General features: G+C 52.3%; 2 protein-coding genes across 6 annotated transcripts in view; one reads left to right on the top strand and one right to left on the bottom strand.

Moving 5' to 3' along the window:
• Positions 1-493: 493 nt before the first annotated feature.
• On the bottom strand, positions 494-11,431 carry PDAP1 (PDGFA associated protein 1). 2 transcript variants are annotated; one of them, XM_024745527.1, is made up of 6 exons: positions 11,282-11,431; positions 7,748-7,839; positions 6,250-6,360; positions 3,815-3,936; positions 2,714-2,865; positions 494-2,523 (listed from the first exon to the last, which is right to left on the bottom strand). In XM_024745527.1, exons 1-6 carry the CDS (start codon positions 11,292-11,294, stop codon positions 2,414-2,416), a joined length of 600 nt encoding a protein of 199 aa, XP_024601295.1. In that variant the 5' UTR covers positions 11,295-11,431; the 3' UTR covers positions 494-2,413. The 2 variants fall into 2 exon arrangements, with proteins under 2 accessions (XP_024601295.1, XP_024601296.1); XM_024745528.1 differs by having other exon boundaries at positions 502-1,557.
• Positions 11,432-11,626: 195 nt separating this feature from the next.
• BUD31 (BUD31 spliceosome associated protein) overlaps positions 11,627-16,395 on the top strand; it is a 9,871-nt gene continuing 5,102 nt past the window's right edge. For 2 of the 4 annotated variants that reach the window (XM_024745532.1, XM_024745529.1), the window contains exons 1-3: positions 11,628-11,756; positions 12,790-12,919; positions 13,346-13,468. In XM_024745532.1, the coding sequence (XP_024601300.1) occupies positions 13,375-13,468 (94 nt within the window). In that variant the 5' untranslated portion in view covers positions 11,628-11,756; positions 12,790-12,919; positions 13,346-13,374. Of the gene's footprint in view, positions 11,891-12,789; positions 12,920-13,345; positions 13,469-16,395 lie in introns of all 4 variants that reach the window. The other 2 variants (XM_024745530.1, XM_024745531.1) reach the window with 2 other exon arrangements.

Raw genomic sequence — 16,395 nt, forward strand, 5'->3', positions numbered from 1 at the left:
CCCTGCATCGGCAGGCGGACTCTCAACCACTGTGCCACCAGGGAAGCCCTCACGTGCTTTTAAGTTACCTGTTTACGTAACCATGGTTTTTCTTTTAGTCTAACTAGGTAATGAATTACATCAGTAGATCTAATTGTGAACTGTCCTCACATCTGCAGGACAAACGATACTTAAGGAAGCCTCCCCCCCCCCACTGTTCTAGGGCCTGTCCCTCAGGATAGTCTCCTCGGTGAGAGGAGACCCACTGATTCTTTTTTAAATCAGGAGATAAAAATTCTCAGTCCCCAGAGACAGCTCAGGCTACACAGCTCCCCTTAGTCTTCACTGAGTCCCTCCCTGCCTGGCGCCCATTCGCCTCTCAGGACCGCGCAGAGGGCACTGCTGTTTAGGAGGCAGTGCCCCTCCTGGAGGGGTGCAGAAGCAGAACAGGCGCCCACGTGACTGTGCTAAGCCTCGGCTTCCCCACTGCCATCCCACCACGAACAAGGTAATGCCTAGCAGTCATGCTGGGTGTTGGGTCCCTTACTCCCAGCCCTGAAATCCTGAGGCTGTCACCACCAGGGGGCACCAGGAGGACAGGACGCTATGTACTGTGCACAGGTCCCTGGCCCCTCCGGCCTAAGGTCCCCGCTTGATTAAAGGAGGGGAGGGGGCTGGCTCCTGTATCCTGAAGTCTCTCCCAGCTCGGATGCCCGGGGTCCAGTCCCTGTACCCGGATTGGTGCCACCCGAACCCTGGGGTGGGCCTGCCTGAGAGTGACACCTTGTCCTGCTGGGTGAAAACAGCCCAGGCATGGGGGCCCAGAGACAGATCACAGAACCAGAATTACGATAATGTCAAGTTTAATTTGCCAAATATACAAGTTGGACTTGTGGAGCATGTTTTGCCTGGGGGCTACACAGTAAACAGGTTTCTTGAAATGATCCATGGGCAGGGTTAAGAATGGGCCCGGGCCCTGGCCAGAGTCGGGGGTAGGGAGTAGGGTGGGAAGGTCAGGAGCGAAGCCTCAGTCAGAGGGGACTGACTGGGGATGAGCCATGACCCTCAGAGACCCAGGGCCCTGGCTCCCAGGCGACAGCCCCCCAATTGGGCGCCGGGGCAGCACAGACAGGGGGCCGTCCGTCACAAACCTGTCAGCAGCTACTGCGGCTCAACCGCCCCCTGCCCCGCAATCGACCAGACAAACGGAAGCTCTTCTTACCCCACCTCCCAGGCACCCCCCCTCCCACAAGGGTTCTGAATTCTAAAAACAGCCAAAACATTCAAATGGTTACATATGAAATGCTGTCCTGCATCTTTCTGTCTCAAAGATAGCAGCTGCCCCTCCCCCCACCCACCATCCCCCCAAACGATTTCTGTGCCAAGATGAAGAGGAGCCGTGGGGAGCTCCTCGCCGCGAGGGGCTGCTGCAGTGGCGCCGGGGCACAGGGTGGGTGAGACACGGCAGAGGTCCTGGCAGCACGGCCCAGTTCCCTGCTATCTCCTCCCACAGGCCGTGCTACTTATTCAGGGAGAGCGACTGCATTCGTTTTCCTGACAAAGCGGCATCATCTTTTGCTGAGGAGCAGGAAGGGAGGAGTTACAAGACAACACCACCCCTCCACACACGCAGCCCGCACACCCCCGAACCATATACAACTGTAGGTCTGAAAGGCCTCAGACAACATTTTGTGCAACTGGTTCAGCTGGCAGAGGAGGAAGCGACCCAAGGAGAAGGGCCCGGACTGACGCCCTCCCCTGGAAGCCACCGGACCCACGTGTCCATTCTCGTGGAGTCTGGGTGGCTGCCCCCTCCACAAAAGCCCACCAACACACAATCTACTGAGCAAATGGAAACTCTTCTTAGCCCACCCCCCAGGCAGAGCCCTGTAATTCCAACCTCTCCCCGTGGATTCTGAAGCCTGCAATCAGCAACATTCAAATAGTTACACATTAAAAAAAAAAAAAAAAAAATAGTTACACATGAGGTCCTTTCCTGCTTGAGGTCTGTGAAAGGAGCTACTAGTGGGAAGCTGAGATTACTGGGTATCTCCAATGTGGTGACAATGCCCTAGGGCAACTGATTTCCCATCTCTAGGCCTAGAAAGCAGAACAGCAAGATCCCAACACACTCATGGCCCCCCACATATGGAGAGAGGAGTGCATGAGGCCAGAAGGTCATGAGTCAAATGCTCCTTTAAAGCAGACCGGTTCCCCACAGCCAACCTGGCCTGGAAGAATCCCTACCACCTTTGGCCCCACTGGAAGGCAGGGGGGAAGAGGGACACCTGGGCCAGATATCATCTGTGACATCCAGCTGAAATACGAAATGCTGACATATGAAGAGCTACCCCAGGCAGCTCTCCAGGCTACACAAGACACCAGAGGCCTTAGGGGAACCTTCTAGCCTCTAAGGTAGGTGCATCCTGAGGCCTCAGATGCTGTGGACAGTGCTCTGCTGAGATTCAAACTCACATCTGACTCCGCTGCTGCTGGACTCTCCTAGCATCCTGGGAGGTGGCGGGCAGGAACACCCACCTCCATCTGACAGTGAGAAAGGCAGGCAGACAGGCACGCACGTGCACATACACCCACACCACCCTCCCCCCACAAACGGTAGGCCTCTACCGAACAGTCTGACCTCATACCACTTCACGACAAGTACACTGAAGTGCAGGGCTTGGTGGCCTGTCCAGAACCAGTCAGGCTGCCACACCAGCGGCTCAAGACTTACCTTTCCTCTCTTCTTCTTTCTTCCTGGCAGCCTCCTCCCGCTGTTTCCGGATGATCGCCAGCCGGGCAAGGTCAGCCTTGGCTTGCTCCGTCTTCCCCGCTAAATGCATTTTCATGTAACGCTCTTTTGCTTTCTGCTTCTCGATTTCTTCTCTGTTTGGGTAAAATGGTGTCACAGGGGCCATCTTCCCCACCATTAGCAGCTGAGCTGGATGTGGGAGCCAGAATAAAGCCCAAGCACTCAGGCCTGGGCCCTAGCTCCGTGTGCCCCCTCCTTGATGACGCTCAGCAAACAAGCCAGCAGTGGCTGTCACTCTGCAACCTCAGAGGGGGTTTCACTGGTGAGAAAGAAGCTGCTGGAAGGGGAGACTCTTCAGCAGCCTCCAATCACACCCCAAGCTTGTGGGCCTTCCCCACAGGGTTTTCAGAGACCCCCCTCAGCTGTCACGGAGTCAGCACAGCAAGGTGGATTTAAATCGAGCAACCCAGTCAGGAGAGAAATCAGGGTGGCTTTTCCTAGTAGCTTTCAACCTCCTATAAGGCCCTTGATGTCACCTGGTGGCCGTGAAAAGTCAGGGAACAACTTGTTAAAGACCAGCTGTGTGCAGGGCACTGTAGCACTTGGTGTGATCCTTGCACAGCCTGTGAGCGAGCTCTCTGCAGCTCCATTTTCACCTGGGACTCAGAGAGGACTGGGGCAGCTGGTGGACCTCCCTGCACAGTGCTGGACGGCATGGGTCCCCAGTCCCCTCCCAATCCCTATGGCCACAACATCAGGGATGGATGCAGGCCAAGAAGGGTCAGATCAGGCTGGATAAGGGAGGTATCCCTGGAGTGGGGTGCCCTGGAGGAAGGGGCTACAGCATAATTTCTGTTTTTCCTGCTATGCTTCCACTGGGGGAAAAAAATTCTGTTTTCTGCTTTGTTTTGTGGGGGAGAAGCTTCTATAGGGCCTTTGGGAGAATGAGATGACAGAGAAATAAATACCGGAGCCAGAGCGCCCACCAGCCACTGGGGACCTCAAGAGCCCAGGAAGCAAGGGCAGAGGAGCTGGGGGCCTCAGCCCCTGGCCCAAGTCACAAGGCTCAGAAGCAGAGGTTACCTTTCTCTCCTTGAAAGTTCCTTGGGCCCATCCAGGTCCAGCTGTGTGACCTTTTTGGTTGTCTGTGCCACCCGGTTGGGGTTCTCAATGTCAATGAGCCCTTCTACACCTTTGCGCTTTTGCTAAGATAGGACAAGAAGCCGGCTGTCAGAGAAGTTTGGCCTGCAGAGCCCCTGAAGGCTACTCCCCATCTCCACATCCTCCTGGACTAGGACAAACTCCCGCTCCACCCCCAGGCCACGTGACTCCTGGCCCAGCCTCACGGTGGGAACAGTGCTCGGGTGTCTTCACCACCTGGGGAGATGCAGGGAGAGCAAGTGCGGGTGACCAGAGCCCATCCTGTGCCCAGTCCCGGCCACCAGGGATCATTATCCTAGTTTCACAGGTGGCAGAGGCCAACTCACAAGCTCTCAGCACAGAGAGTTACTCCCTCACTTCGAGCTCAGCCTCTGAAAGCAGTTTTCCATGGAACGCCATGCCTGACTGCAACAAGCCATGCTGGATCCCCACAGCAGGGTGGGCCAATCCCTAGCCATCCGGGTGACGGCAGGGAAATGGGACTTGGGAACGAGTCACACAGTCTACAGGTTTGGGGAGGCGGCACAAGAACCTGGAGCTCGCACCTCCCACCTGCCCTGGGGAAGTTCAGAAAGAAGTGAGAGCACAAGTGCTAGACGTAACAGGTTCGATCAAAGTTTCAGGCCCTGTGAACCCAGGTTTTCTCTTTAAGAGACCAGGGAGACAGCTTCCAAACACCAGTTAATCTGAGCACTGCACGGAGCTCCAGGCACCTCTACCCAATCGGCTACACATATACACCTCCACCCAGATACCTGACATCACAAATTTAACTTGTCTGAAACAGAACTGGAGACTCAGCCCTCACCCACCCCGTTCCTCCCAATCCTAAGGACAACCTTGTTTTTCTTTCCCTCAGCAAACCCCAATGAGTCTACCTCTAAGACATGGCTTGAATCTGCCCACTCCTCTCCACTGCCATTGCCACCAGCCTAACGCAGCCACAATTTCTCATCTGGATACCTGCTGCCGTCTCCTGGCTTCCACCCTCAACACCTTACAACTCACTCTCGGCAGAGGAGCCAAAACAATCTTTTTTTTTTTTTGCTGTACGCGGGCCTCTCACTGTTGTGGCCTCTCCCGTTGCGGAGCACAGGCTCCGGACGCGCAGGCTCAGCGGCCATGGCTCACGGGCCCAGCCGCTCCACGGCATGTGGGATCTTCCTGGACCGGGGCACGAACCCGTGTCCCCTGCATCGGCAGGTGGACTCTCAACCACTGCGCCACCAGGGAAGCCCCAAAACAATCTTTTAAAAGCAAATCTGGGGGATTCCCTGGTGGCGCAGTGGTTAAGCATCCGCCTGCCAATGCAGGGGACAGGGGTTCGAGCCCTGGTCTGGGAAGATCCCACATGCCGCAGAGCAACTAAGCCCGTGCGCCACAACTACTGAGCCTGTGCTCTAGAGCCTGTGAGCCACAACTACTGAGGCTGCGTGCTGCAACTACTGGAGCCCGTGCACCTAGAGCCCATGCTCCGCAACAAGAGAAGCCACCGCAATGAAAAGCCCGCACACTGCAACGAACAGTAGCCCCCACTCGCCGCAACTAGAGAAGCCCACATGTAGCAACGAAGACCCAACACGGCCAAAAATAAATAAATAAATAAAATCTATTAAAAAAAGAAAAAAGCGGGCTCCCCTGGTGGCGCAGTGGTTGAGAGTCCGCCTGCCGATGCAGGGGACACAGGCTCGTGCCCCAGTCCAGGAAGATCCCACATGCTGCGGAGCGGCTGGGCCCGTGAGCCATGGCCGCTGAGCCTGCGCGTCCGGAGCCTGTGCTCCGCAACGGGAGAGGCCACAACAGTGAGAGGCCCGCGTACCGGGAAAAAAAAAAGCAAATCTGGTCATCTCTGTCTCCTACTTCAAGGCCTCTGCCAGCTGCCCACTACCTACCACAATGAAACCAAAACCCTTCAAGAGCTGCACAGGAGCTGCCCTTGCCAACCTTTCCTCCTTCATTCCTCACCACTCCACTTTGTACCAACCAAGTCACAGCCCCACTAGCCTCTCTGTTCCTTGAACTTGCCCAGGTTGTTCCCAGGGCCTTTGCCCTTGCTAACCTGGCTGCCTCGACTACTCCGAACAACAGTTTTCACACAGCTGGCTCCACGTTGCTTTTCAGATCTCAGTTTAAAAGTCACCTCAGCACACACTACTCCAAGTACCGTCGATCACGGTCTGTCTTATTCATAATACTTCTGGCTGCTTGAAATCATACTGTTCATTCATTCCTTATCGTCTGTACCTCCCTATTACAATGTAAACCCTTAAGAGCAAGGACTCTGCATGTACTACTGGGACGGGTAATGTTTGCTGAATGGATGAGTCTAGGTCCCAGGCCCCCCTCAGACTCAGTACCTGGTAATCATCTTCTTCATCCTCGCTCTCATCTGAGTCTAGGGATTTTTTCTCCTTTTTGGGGTCACCTGCAGCGCCATCTCCACCTTCTTCTCCTTGTTCCTCTTCTTCCTGTTTCAGAAATGGACAATGTGAGGTATCAAAAATGCAAAACAAACCCCCAAGACTGTGATCCAGCCGCCACCACCCCCAGACTGTGGACCTTGAGAAATCAGGCCCCCAGAAGGCTGGGGCCAAGTACGATTAGAGTCCCACTCTGCCATGCTGGCCTCCAGTGGGGGACCTGTGTCAGAGGCAGCCTCTCCACTAGGCTCCACAGCCTGGAAGCCAATTCCAGTCCAACCACCACCTTGTACAGCCATAAAAGGCCCTGCTCCTCTTCTCAGCCCAGGTACCTCAGACAACCAGGGTGAGCAGCTCGTCTCCTAGGGTCCAAAGGACATGGCTGTGGGGCTGGAAAGCACAGGCCTGCTCAGCTTCCCTCCCGCTCTCCCTGCTGCCACGTGGAGCTGCCAAACTGTCCTTGCTGTCCTGGGCAAGGCCCCCTGCTTTCCACTCTCAGTCAGTGGCGGGCCAGCCACTCCAACCTGCCCACACAGAGGCCCGGCTGTGCCAGCTTCCCATGACAACACCCCGACAGGACACTTCCCTCTACCTTTCTTGCCTCCCAGCCAAAAACATCCCTTACAAAAACCATACGACCTTTGCCCCTTAGCACCTGCTCGCACACTCTCCAAGGTCCTGGTCAGCCTCTGGTTCCTCCACCAGGCCCTCCCCACCACCCCACGCCACCCCACGCCCCTCTGATGGGCATGAAGTGTCAGTCTCCCTGACACTTCACAGCCGTGCCCCTCATCCAGCCTGACTGTGCTCCCTTTGGCCCTTAGCCAGGTGAGGATCTAATGGTGTGGTAGGGACATGGACACCAACGATGGAAACACGTTCTGTTTCCTGACAGTGGGCTGGAAAAAGGACTGGGGGAACAGAATAGAGGGACTGCCTAAGCTTCGACCGGAGGGGGAAGGGTGGGAGTCACGGAGGAGGGGATGCTGAGCAAGGTCTGAAGGAACGAATGGCACTCTGCCTGCTGGGGGTGTGGGAAGGCAGGGGCATCACGTCACAGCAGGGCTGGCAGCAGTCCTGCATGGCTGGAGCACACCAGTAGGGGTGCCGAGAGCCCGAGCTGCAGACGGGCAGAGCTGGGCGAGGGAGAGAGGAACAGGAGCAGGAACACAGGACCACAAACAGAGACCCACCAAGGCACCCGCTGCTGAGTGGACAAAGTTCTAACTGATCCAGTCAGAGGCTGGCTCTCCTCCTGACTCTCAGCGGTTGCTCTGGGACTCCCATCTGCTACCTGCTGCCGGTCCCCTCCAATCGAACCTCAGGTGTTAGCTGCTTCTTGAGAATGGGTGGTCCTTGCCTAGCCTCTCCGGGTGCCAAAAGCGCAGGGTGCCGCCCTGGGCTACTGGAGTGGCCCGGACAGGCACGTACTCACCCTGGCCTTCTGCTTTTCAGCCTGGAGCTGTGCGTCGATCTCCTCGGGGCTCGTGTACTGCCTTGCCCGGCCTTTGTGGCCTCCCTTTCTCCCTGCACAAGGATTGGCAGTTTAAGAAGGTGGGAGGGAAGCAGCTTCCTTGATTGCCCTGGGCCCCAGGCTGTGTGCTGCTTGAGGTGCTCTCAGCAGAGGCTGCAGACCTCAGGTACCCCTCACCAAGCACCACCCAAACCTGTACCCTTATGTGTTCAAAGGGACAAAAAAGGAAACACACAATCACCTGATGCGGTCCCAAACCATGTACTGGATGCAGGCTCCCACAAATAAGACCTGAGGGGAGGATCTGGGGGAGGGTGCACCACATGGAGTGACTGGCTAAATCCCCTGGTCCCTTTATCCAAACACAGCGGACTCAGATGTAATCATGAAGAACATGTAACACTCGCCCCTGCTGTCACAACAGTGCTCTTTACTTGCAATGTTCTGTCATAGCTATGGGCTCATTTCATCCCCAGATTAAACCTATGGCACAAATCACGGCTGGTCCCACTTTATAGACAAAGGAGACTTGAGAGTAAAGCAGAGTGGGGAAGAGCACAAATGTTGGGGTCCAATCCTTGACTTCAAATCTCAGCTCTACCACTTAATACCTCTGTGACTTTGGGCAGGTACTTAACCTCTCAGAGTCTCAGCTTCTTCGTCTGTGTCCCTACCACATAGGGTTGTTGTGAAGATGGATTTGTTAACATATGTAAAGATGTTGGCACAGTGCCCGGCACTGGACAAGCACCACAAAAATGTCTGCTATGACTGGTACTCTTCTAATATAGCACCTGGTGTGGAAAAAAAACAAAGCCACTGGTCACACCGGCGATTTACTACAGGTGTCAGGGAATATAATAAGATACCTCACGCTCACCTAAGTCATATGTATGGTAGAAAGAGAAAACTTAAAACCTAGAAAGGAAAACTTTCTCGTGCTTGGACTAAGAAACACAACTGGCAAACAAAGTTATTTAAAGTTGAAAATAAAACTGACTACCTTCTAAGAGTAAAAAATGTGACTAGCAATTAAAGCTCATCACAGATAATCAGTTTTACAGTCTGACCCTCTTGAGCCAAGACACTAGACTGACCCCTGCTAAAGCCATCAGCCAGTTTTACAGAAGGGTGGCACCCCCTCAGCTGGTCCTGGAGAACGCTGGGGTGGCTGTGGCCTGGATCCATTTCCACCTCTCCTGGAAGCTGCAGCCCACCAGGTATCTCGTGACTCTCTCACTGAGAGCAGAGAATCTGTAATTAGGCAGCCAGAGCTGCTCTGGACTCCAGAGCCAGTAGCAGAGATACTGGCCTCCCATGATTTCCTAAACAGCAGCTGCAGAGCCATAACTGGGCTGCTGCAGACCACACCACTCATTTTTAATGACTACCCAGGGTTCCCAGGGGTGTCTCAGTCTATGTTCATCAAAGTCCTACTGTGAGAGATCAAGTTTGCCATCCAAAAAGCCAACATCTTTTCTTGCCCTCTTAACACTCTAAGTAACAGAAACAACTCAAAATTGACTACTATGGGTTCTCATCCCCCACGCTTGGCTATGCGATAATGACCTTAGCCTGGTCTACAGTAACTCTTATCAGAAGCTTTCCATGCCTTTAAAAGCGCTTCACAAGGGACTTCCCTGGTGGCGCAGTGGTTAAGAATCCACCTGCCAATGCAGGGCACACGGGTTCGAGCCCTGGTCCAGGAAGATCCCACATACTGCAGAGCAATTAAGCCCGTGCACCACAATTACTGAGCCTGTGCGCTACAACTACTGAAGCCCGCGTGCCTAGAGCCCGTGCTCCGCAACAAGAGAAGCCACTGCAATGAGAAGCCCGTGCACTGCAACGAAGAGAAGCCCCCGCTCGCTGAGACTAGAGAAAGCCCGCGTGCAGCAACGAAGACCCAACCGAGCCAAAAATAAATTAAAAAAAAAAAAGCGTCACAGGTTTCATAACAGAAACAAGAGTTGGTCCTTGGCTCTTGGAGAATTTTATACTGTTACTTACATCTTCATGTTCTCTCTCTCTCCCTTATAAAAATATTTATTTATTTATTTGGCCGCGCTGGGTCTTTAGTTTCGGCATGTGGGATCTAGTTCCCTGACCAGGGATCGAACCGACCCCCTGCATTGGGAGCGCAGAGTCTCAGCCACTGGACCCAGGGAAGTCCCTTCATGTTCTCTTTTACTTTTCAAGCAAATTAACACAAGCAAGAAATGTAAACCTTATCTGCCCATAAAGCTTTCACAAGCCAAAAAGCCAAGTCGTTTAAACAAGAATCCATCTTTAGGATTTTCTAATTGTAACCTCCAACCTTGGCTCAAAGCATCTATTAAGTAGGACTCTTAGAACCAGAATTCTGGAGCCAGAAGGTACCCTTAGTATCCCTCCTTCTGCAGAACAGGAGACTGGGGAACACAGAGGAGACAAGGCTTTTCCTACCACAGAATAAACCAATAGAGACCTAAGTTTAAAGAGATTCAGCTCTGTAAACCCTGTGGGCTGACGCATCTTAACCAACGTAACACACGAGCAACCAATATCAACTGAACATCTGTTCTGCGCCAGGAGCCAGCCAGGCACGGCGAGTGCTCTAGTTTTACGATCCCGACCGAACTCTCCAAGCTAAGGGTTATTTCCAGATGGGGAAAACAAGCTGGATGAAGTTAAAGAGCTTGTTCAAGGCCATATGGTTAGACAGTGACACAGCTGGGCTTCGGGTCGAGCACTATTGACCTTAAGGGGGAAGCAGATAGAGGATGGTCTACAACGTACTGGGAAGCCATGGATCCTTTATGCTCCTGGCCAAGGAACTGGCAAAGTCTAACGACTAACAGTAGTTAATTATTACTGGGCACTTAGCGACTATCCAGCACCGCGATGCACTCTCCACGTGGGTTACCTAGTTAAAACCTCGCGTCAGTATTGTGAGGCAGGTACAATCACAACCCCACCTGCAAGTGAGAAAATTAAGACTCGGGGAGGTTAAGCGACTGGCTGAAAGGCACACATCGAGCCGCTCGAATAGGGCAGTCAAAACTAGGTCGGCCAGGCTGAAGAGCATCAAGTTAGGTCGCAAGAGGCAGGCCTGGCTCGCCCAGAACCCAGGAAGACGCACGTTTTACGCGCGAGGCAGGCGGGTCCGGCACTGGCGCGCGAATGCGGTGACTCAGTCCCCGGCGAGCCTGAAAGCGGGAGGAAACTTCAGACCCCCCAGGCCAGGAGAAGGGCGCCCTAGATAGGCCTTCCGGATCGCCAAGGACCCAGAGCCTCAGAGTCTCCTCAGACCCCCGAGGGAGTGGCTCGAGGCCACTACGCTCTTCAGTTTCCCCAGCGGGACAATTGGGCTTCGAGGCCCAGGCCTGGCCCTCAGCCCGAGCAGACGTCCTCCCTCTGTGCCGCTCTCCGAGGCGCCCGCGGGCTGAGTGGACAACAGGAGCCGGACTCGGGCTGCTCCTCGAGGCCCGCGGGCCACACGCGCCCGCCTCTCACCTCCTTTAGGCATCGCGGCTCCGGCGGCTGCAGCGGCGGCGCCTCTAACTGACACCGGAACCGGAAATACTTCGGGCTCGACTTCTTCCGCCCGGCCAGTTCCCCCTCCGACCCCGTCCCCACTCAGCCAGCCGACGCCGCCGACGCCGCCGACGCTAGGACCGGGTACCTCAGTGAGGCAGGACTGTCCCACGTACCGCCTGAGCCCAGGCTCACACGCGCGCTGCTGGGCAACAGAGCCCCCAGCCCCCGCTCCGGGGGAAGCGCGTAAGCCTGCCAGTCACCCCCCGGGAAGTGAGGGCAAAAGGCGACAGTGGCTCTGGAATTCTGTACAGGCAGAGCTGCGGACACCAAAGATAACGCAATTTCTGCGCTAGGTGGGGCGGGGCTCCGCGAGGACCTCATCCTGAAGGGATAACTTGGGAAGCGGAGGCAGGCGATACAGAAGGGGTGTCCGACGGCTACGGAGGACGTGGTGAGTGTTTCTCGTCTGTTTTCGAGTACCTTGGTGACTGCTGGGGCCAGGGATCGGAGGTCTGCATTGGCTCAGAAGGGCGATCTGAACAGCTAAACTGGGACGTGTTCGGGCCTCTGGACCGGGAGGTCGACGTGAGTTCCAGAGAGGCGGCGGTGCTTTGCTCGTTCGGCCGAAGGGATGAGAGATTTGGGGGGTTCCCTTGCTTCTAGGCTTTTTCCCCCCTTTATTTTCCATGCTGTTTTTTCTCCGCCTGGAACTTTTTTTGTCTAAATATTGCGTGTTCTCGTAAGCCCCGTTCAGATGCAGTCGTCTCTCTGAGCCTTTCCTACAACCCAGGCTGTAACGTCTTCCCTCCCTCCGAACGCCTTTCCGCTCGCCGCCTCTTCCGAGCGCTACCACCTCTCTTATACGGCCCCGCACCTCTTCTCCTTGATCTGGTTACTTCTTAACTGTTACCTCCCCTGGGACGCCTCCTGTGACTCCCCGGCTGGGCCAGGCCCTCGAATCTCCCTGGGTCTTAGTAGAGTGGTCATTCCCGTGTCTTTGTCCTCCCAGACCTTGCGCGTTGGGACAGGGACCAGATTCCATCCGTCTCTAGCTTCATAGCAGGGTAGACAAGTGCAAAGACCGCTGATTTGGGAGTCAGGAGCCCCCGATTAGAGTCGGACTCTTCCAGTTCCCAGCTGTGTGCGACCCTGAGTTTACCTCCTGTAGTTTGATCTTCATCTGTAAGGTTGTTACGGAGAATTCATGAAAGGGAGGGGCGGGGCTTCATCAACTTGTCAGGCCCCCTACAGCGGGGAGGAACTCAATGAACTTGGAACAGAGGAGTCTGCTATGCTTAAAGATGAGATCATTAACCTGAGTTCTGTTTGCCACCTAGGAAATGCTGTGCGGTTTGAAAAATGACTTGCTATGTAGATTTGCACTGGTCTGTCGTTGGGCTTTACATGACTTTCCTTTATGTAGTATGTTTGTTGGGTTTAAGAGACTTTGCCCATCCGGCTAATACACTGTCCTCGTCTTATAGACAAGATTGAGGACCAGAGAGAGAAGGTGACCTCTCCAAAGTCACAGCTGGCCAAGAACCTAAGCCTGTAACTGAAGAGACCAGAGATCTTTCTTTCTGCTACATACACTCTTGGGAAACAGACCCTAAGGTACTTTGGTTTCACACTGTCTTTATCCTTTTTAAACACTCATCTTCTTCGCTTTCCCAACCATAGTCTTCCTCACACTGTATTGTAATTCCCTTTTCACTTTGTATTTCCTTGCTAGAATATCACCTTCTCAGGGACAGTGTGTGTCCTATTCTTTGTTCTATGTTCTCAGTACAGGGACAGGCTCATAGTTGATGTCAGTTAATGATAACAGCAAAAATCTAGTAAGCACACATTAAATGCCAGGCATGTTACATATAATTATAATTAATCTTCACAATGGCCCCATAAGTAGATTCTATTATCCCCCCTTTACAGATGAGGAAACAGATTTAGGGACAAGCGTGTGCACCAGAGTTGTGGCTTGTGAAGTCTTTTGGGGATCTGAGGCTCAGAAACCAATTCTTTGAATTTTTTTCCCCACAGATCCTTGCAGATTATCTTCTGGGGAAAAAATGCCTAAAGTCAAAAGAAGCCGGAAAGCTCCCCCAGATGGCTGGGAGTTGATCGAGCCAACATTGGATGAATTAGATCAAAAGATGAGAGAAGGTGAGTCTAGGAGTTCCTGTCTGAGTGGGCTGTGTCCAAGGGTCACAGGCTTACATGCTTCAAGGGGCCAGGCTAAATGCAAGGATAAATGAGAAGAGACAGGCTGTACCACTGTGGCCTCCTGACACTGACATGTTTTGTTTGCTTATTAACTGATAGGAATACTATAAATGCCAGAAAGTAAGATAATACAAATGAAAAGATCCTCAAAAATGTTTTTGAATATAAGAGCTTTAGGGAGTATAGATCAAGTAGTCTACCTATAATTATTTGCTGTGTTGGTTAGAGGTATATTTAAAATCATACAAAATATATTTACTTGGGAAATCCTGTTCTTTTTCACTTCCAAATTTTCTGAAACATTTTTATTCAGATTTTTCTTGTGAGTCTCTGTTTTCATCATCACTTTGTTCTTGCATCATCTACCAGTTTCCCAGAATGCACCATCTTCACTTCCCTCTAAATGTTGTGTAATCCTGCACTTTGTGAGTCAGTGTAGTGTGCAGTTTTGGGAAATTTTATCTGAAGCCACAAGCATCTGTCGGCCCTATCACAGTATAACCACTTACTGAATTGCTTTTTGTGTGTGTGTGTGTGGTACGCGGGCCTCTCACTGTTGTGGCCTCTCCCGTTGCGGAGCACAGGCTTCCGGACGCGGAGGCTTAGCGGCCATGGCCCACGGGCCTAGCCGCTCCGCAGCATGTGGGATCCTCCCGGACCGGGGCACCAACCCGTGTCCCCTGCATCGGCAGGCAGACTCTCAACCACTGCCCCACCAGGGAAGCCCCTGAATTGCTTTTTAAAGCGATCTTTTTTTTTTTTTTTTAAGGTTTTTGCTAATTAATCTAACCTTTGTTATTATGAAGCCATACCTCTAGCAATAAGTAGTAAGTGAGTGTTAAGTTACTTTGCTTCCTTCGAAGCTGACTGTATCAGGTAACTTCTATTAAATACCCAGAACTTGCAGTAATCAGGTCATTTTGGGCTGAGAGATTTCTTCCCCAAACAGATCTTTATTCAACATAAAGGAACTTAGAGATTACTGTAATAGAAGAGATTTTTGTGAGTCCTTGCAAATAAACCTACTTCCTCTTTTTAAGGGGTGACTTTTTGGAGGGAGAGCATTTAGATGTATGTGATATTCTTTACCGTCAAAAGAAGTATTCCTTCTCTTGTTTTTATTTAAGCATATAGTTCTTCTCTGCTTTCCCATTTTTGATACATAGGTTTTAAGACCTAGTTTCATGTTGCTCTCGTTTCCACTATAAAGAAAACAGAGTGGATGGCAGGTGGTACCAGAGCTGGCTTTAGTGTTGGGAACAATAGGGAGCTCTGGGGGTGGGGAGAAGCTGCTACTCACCCAGGGCCATTTACCATGTGGGATGCAGCCTCAGCTTTGCCAGATTTGCTGAGTGTTTTTCTTTTTCCAAGATAAGCAGAAATTCAGCTTTTCTGTGTGAAGTCTTCTAATTTAAAATTCAAACTTAAAAAAAAAAGTGTCTGTGGGAGGAGCCAAACAAAGCCAGCCTTCAGGCTGGTGGAGGCTGCCAGCCTCCAGTTTGTAGCCTTCCGCACAAGTTTTGCCTGTGGGATCTGCGGCCGCACTCCTAGGCCATGGAGGAGCCTTGGGCCCATAAAGGCCCAAAGCCAGTGGCATTGCCAGGCCTGTCCTTCTGATCTGAGGGCCATTTACAGGACAACTCACACTTACTGAAGCAGTTGGTCCTCTTATCTTAGGAAGGAAAATTCCTGTTTTTTCCTAGTTTGTCCCTGTTATTTCCTAGCTCAGCACAACTGCCCAGCTCTTTGTATGTTTCTTAGCTTGCTACTCAAGTTTTTGTATAGCCACTGTTGCCCTGTAAGTCCCCAAACAAAAAGAGCCTGATCATAGGGACTATGGGGCAGAGATGGGGGAAGTTATGTGTGGCAGGGGTTTTTATGGGTGACTGAGAAATAAAGGCACTATCTCCATGGACTGTAACCAGAACTTATAAATAACTTTGCTTTTACAAGTACTTTAAACTAATTGAAATTTGAAGTTAATAGGCAGTTTGGGGCATTAGCAAAGAGGCAGAAACCTAAGTCTCATCTGTGCCACAGTGTCTCCTACCTCTAGCCTCTTTTCATACCCTCCTAGTGGAAGGACTCCACATTGCCCACTGAAAGCTGCCTTCTACTGTGTGCGAACCTGTACAAAATGATATCCAGGAATGTTCACATGAGCTTGTGAAAATGGGTCCAAAAAGAAATTTTTAAAATGTGGGTGATGCTACAATTAAAATGTTGAGAGATGACTCAAAAGCACAGGAAGGTTCCACGTCCAGGATGGCAGCCTGAGGAGCTCCATGGCCCCCACCCCCCCTTCCCTCAGTCATCCCATCTAGTCACTTGGCTTTCCGAAACACTCTCGACTCCGGTGAACAAATGTCTTCTCCAGCCTTGACTCAACACTAGAAGTTTCATTTTTTTTTTTTTTTTTTTTTTAGAAGTTTCATTTTAAAATACTCCAGTTCCCCCAACTCCTAAAAGTAGGGAGAACCAGATAAAATACAAATAGCTGAATGTTAATTGTTGAAGCTGGGTGGAAGGTACTTGGGAGTTCAGTATACCGTTTTCTTTTGTGTATGTTTGAAGTTATCCTTATTGAAACCTTAGAGAATTCACGAATCTAAAATCTGTCTCCTTTTAGCCCCTCCACCCCACCACCTGGTCCAGGCTACCCTCACCTGTCACCTGGGTGCCTGCAGCAGCCTCCTGCTTCTGCTTGCCCTGCAGTCTTCTCCACGGGGCCGCCAGGGTGAGGGCTTTAGGTTGTACATCAGATCACATCATCATCTGCTCAGGACCCTGCGGTGGTTCATCCCCCCACCAGAGCAAAATCAAGTCCTTCTGTGGCCTTCCAGGTCAAGCACACTCTCCCCACACCC

This window comes from Neophocaena asiaeorientalis, unplaced genomic scaffold, assembly GCF_003031525.2.
Source record: "Neophocaena asiaeorientalis asiaeorientalis breed wild unplaced genomic scaffold, Neophocaena_asiaeorientalis_V1.1 scaffold461, whole genome shotgun sequence".
Classification (NCBI taxonomy): domain Eukaryota; kingdom Metazoa; phylum Chordata; class Mammalia; order Artiodactyla; family Phocoenidae; genus Neophocaena; species Neophocaena asiaeorientalis.

What these genes read in the sequence shown, in the direction of transcription:
- PDAP1 (XM_024745527.1), bottom strand. An exon ending in ATGAAGAAGATGATTACCAG is followed by an intron (nt 3,937 to 6,249) that starts GTACTGAGTCTG and finishes GTCCTATCTTAG; the next exon opens with CAAAAGCGCAAAGGTGTAGA. An exon ending in GAAAGAAGAAGAGAGGAAAG is followed by an intron (nt 2,524 to 2,713) that starts GTAAGTCTTGAG and finishes TCTCACTGTCAG; the next exon opens with ATGGAGGTGGGTGTTCCTGC.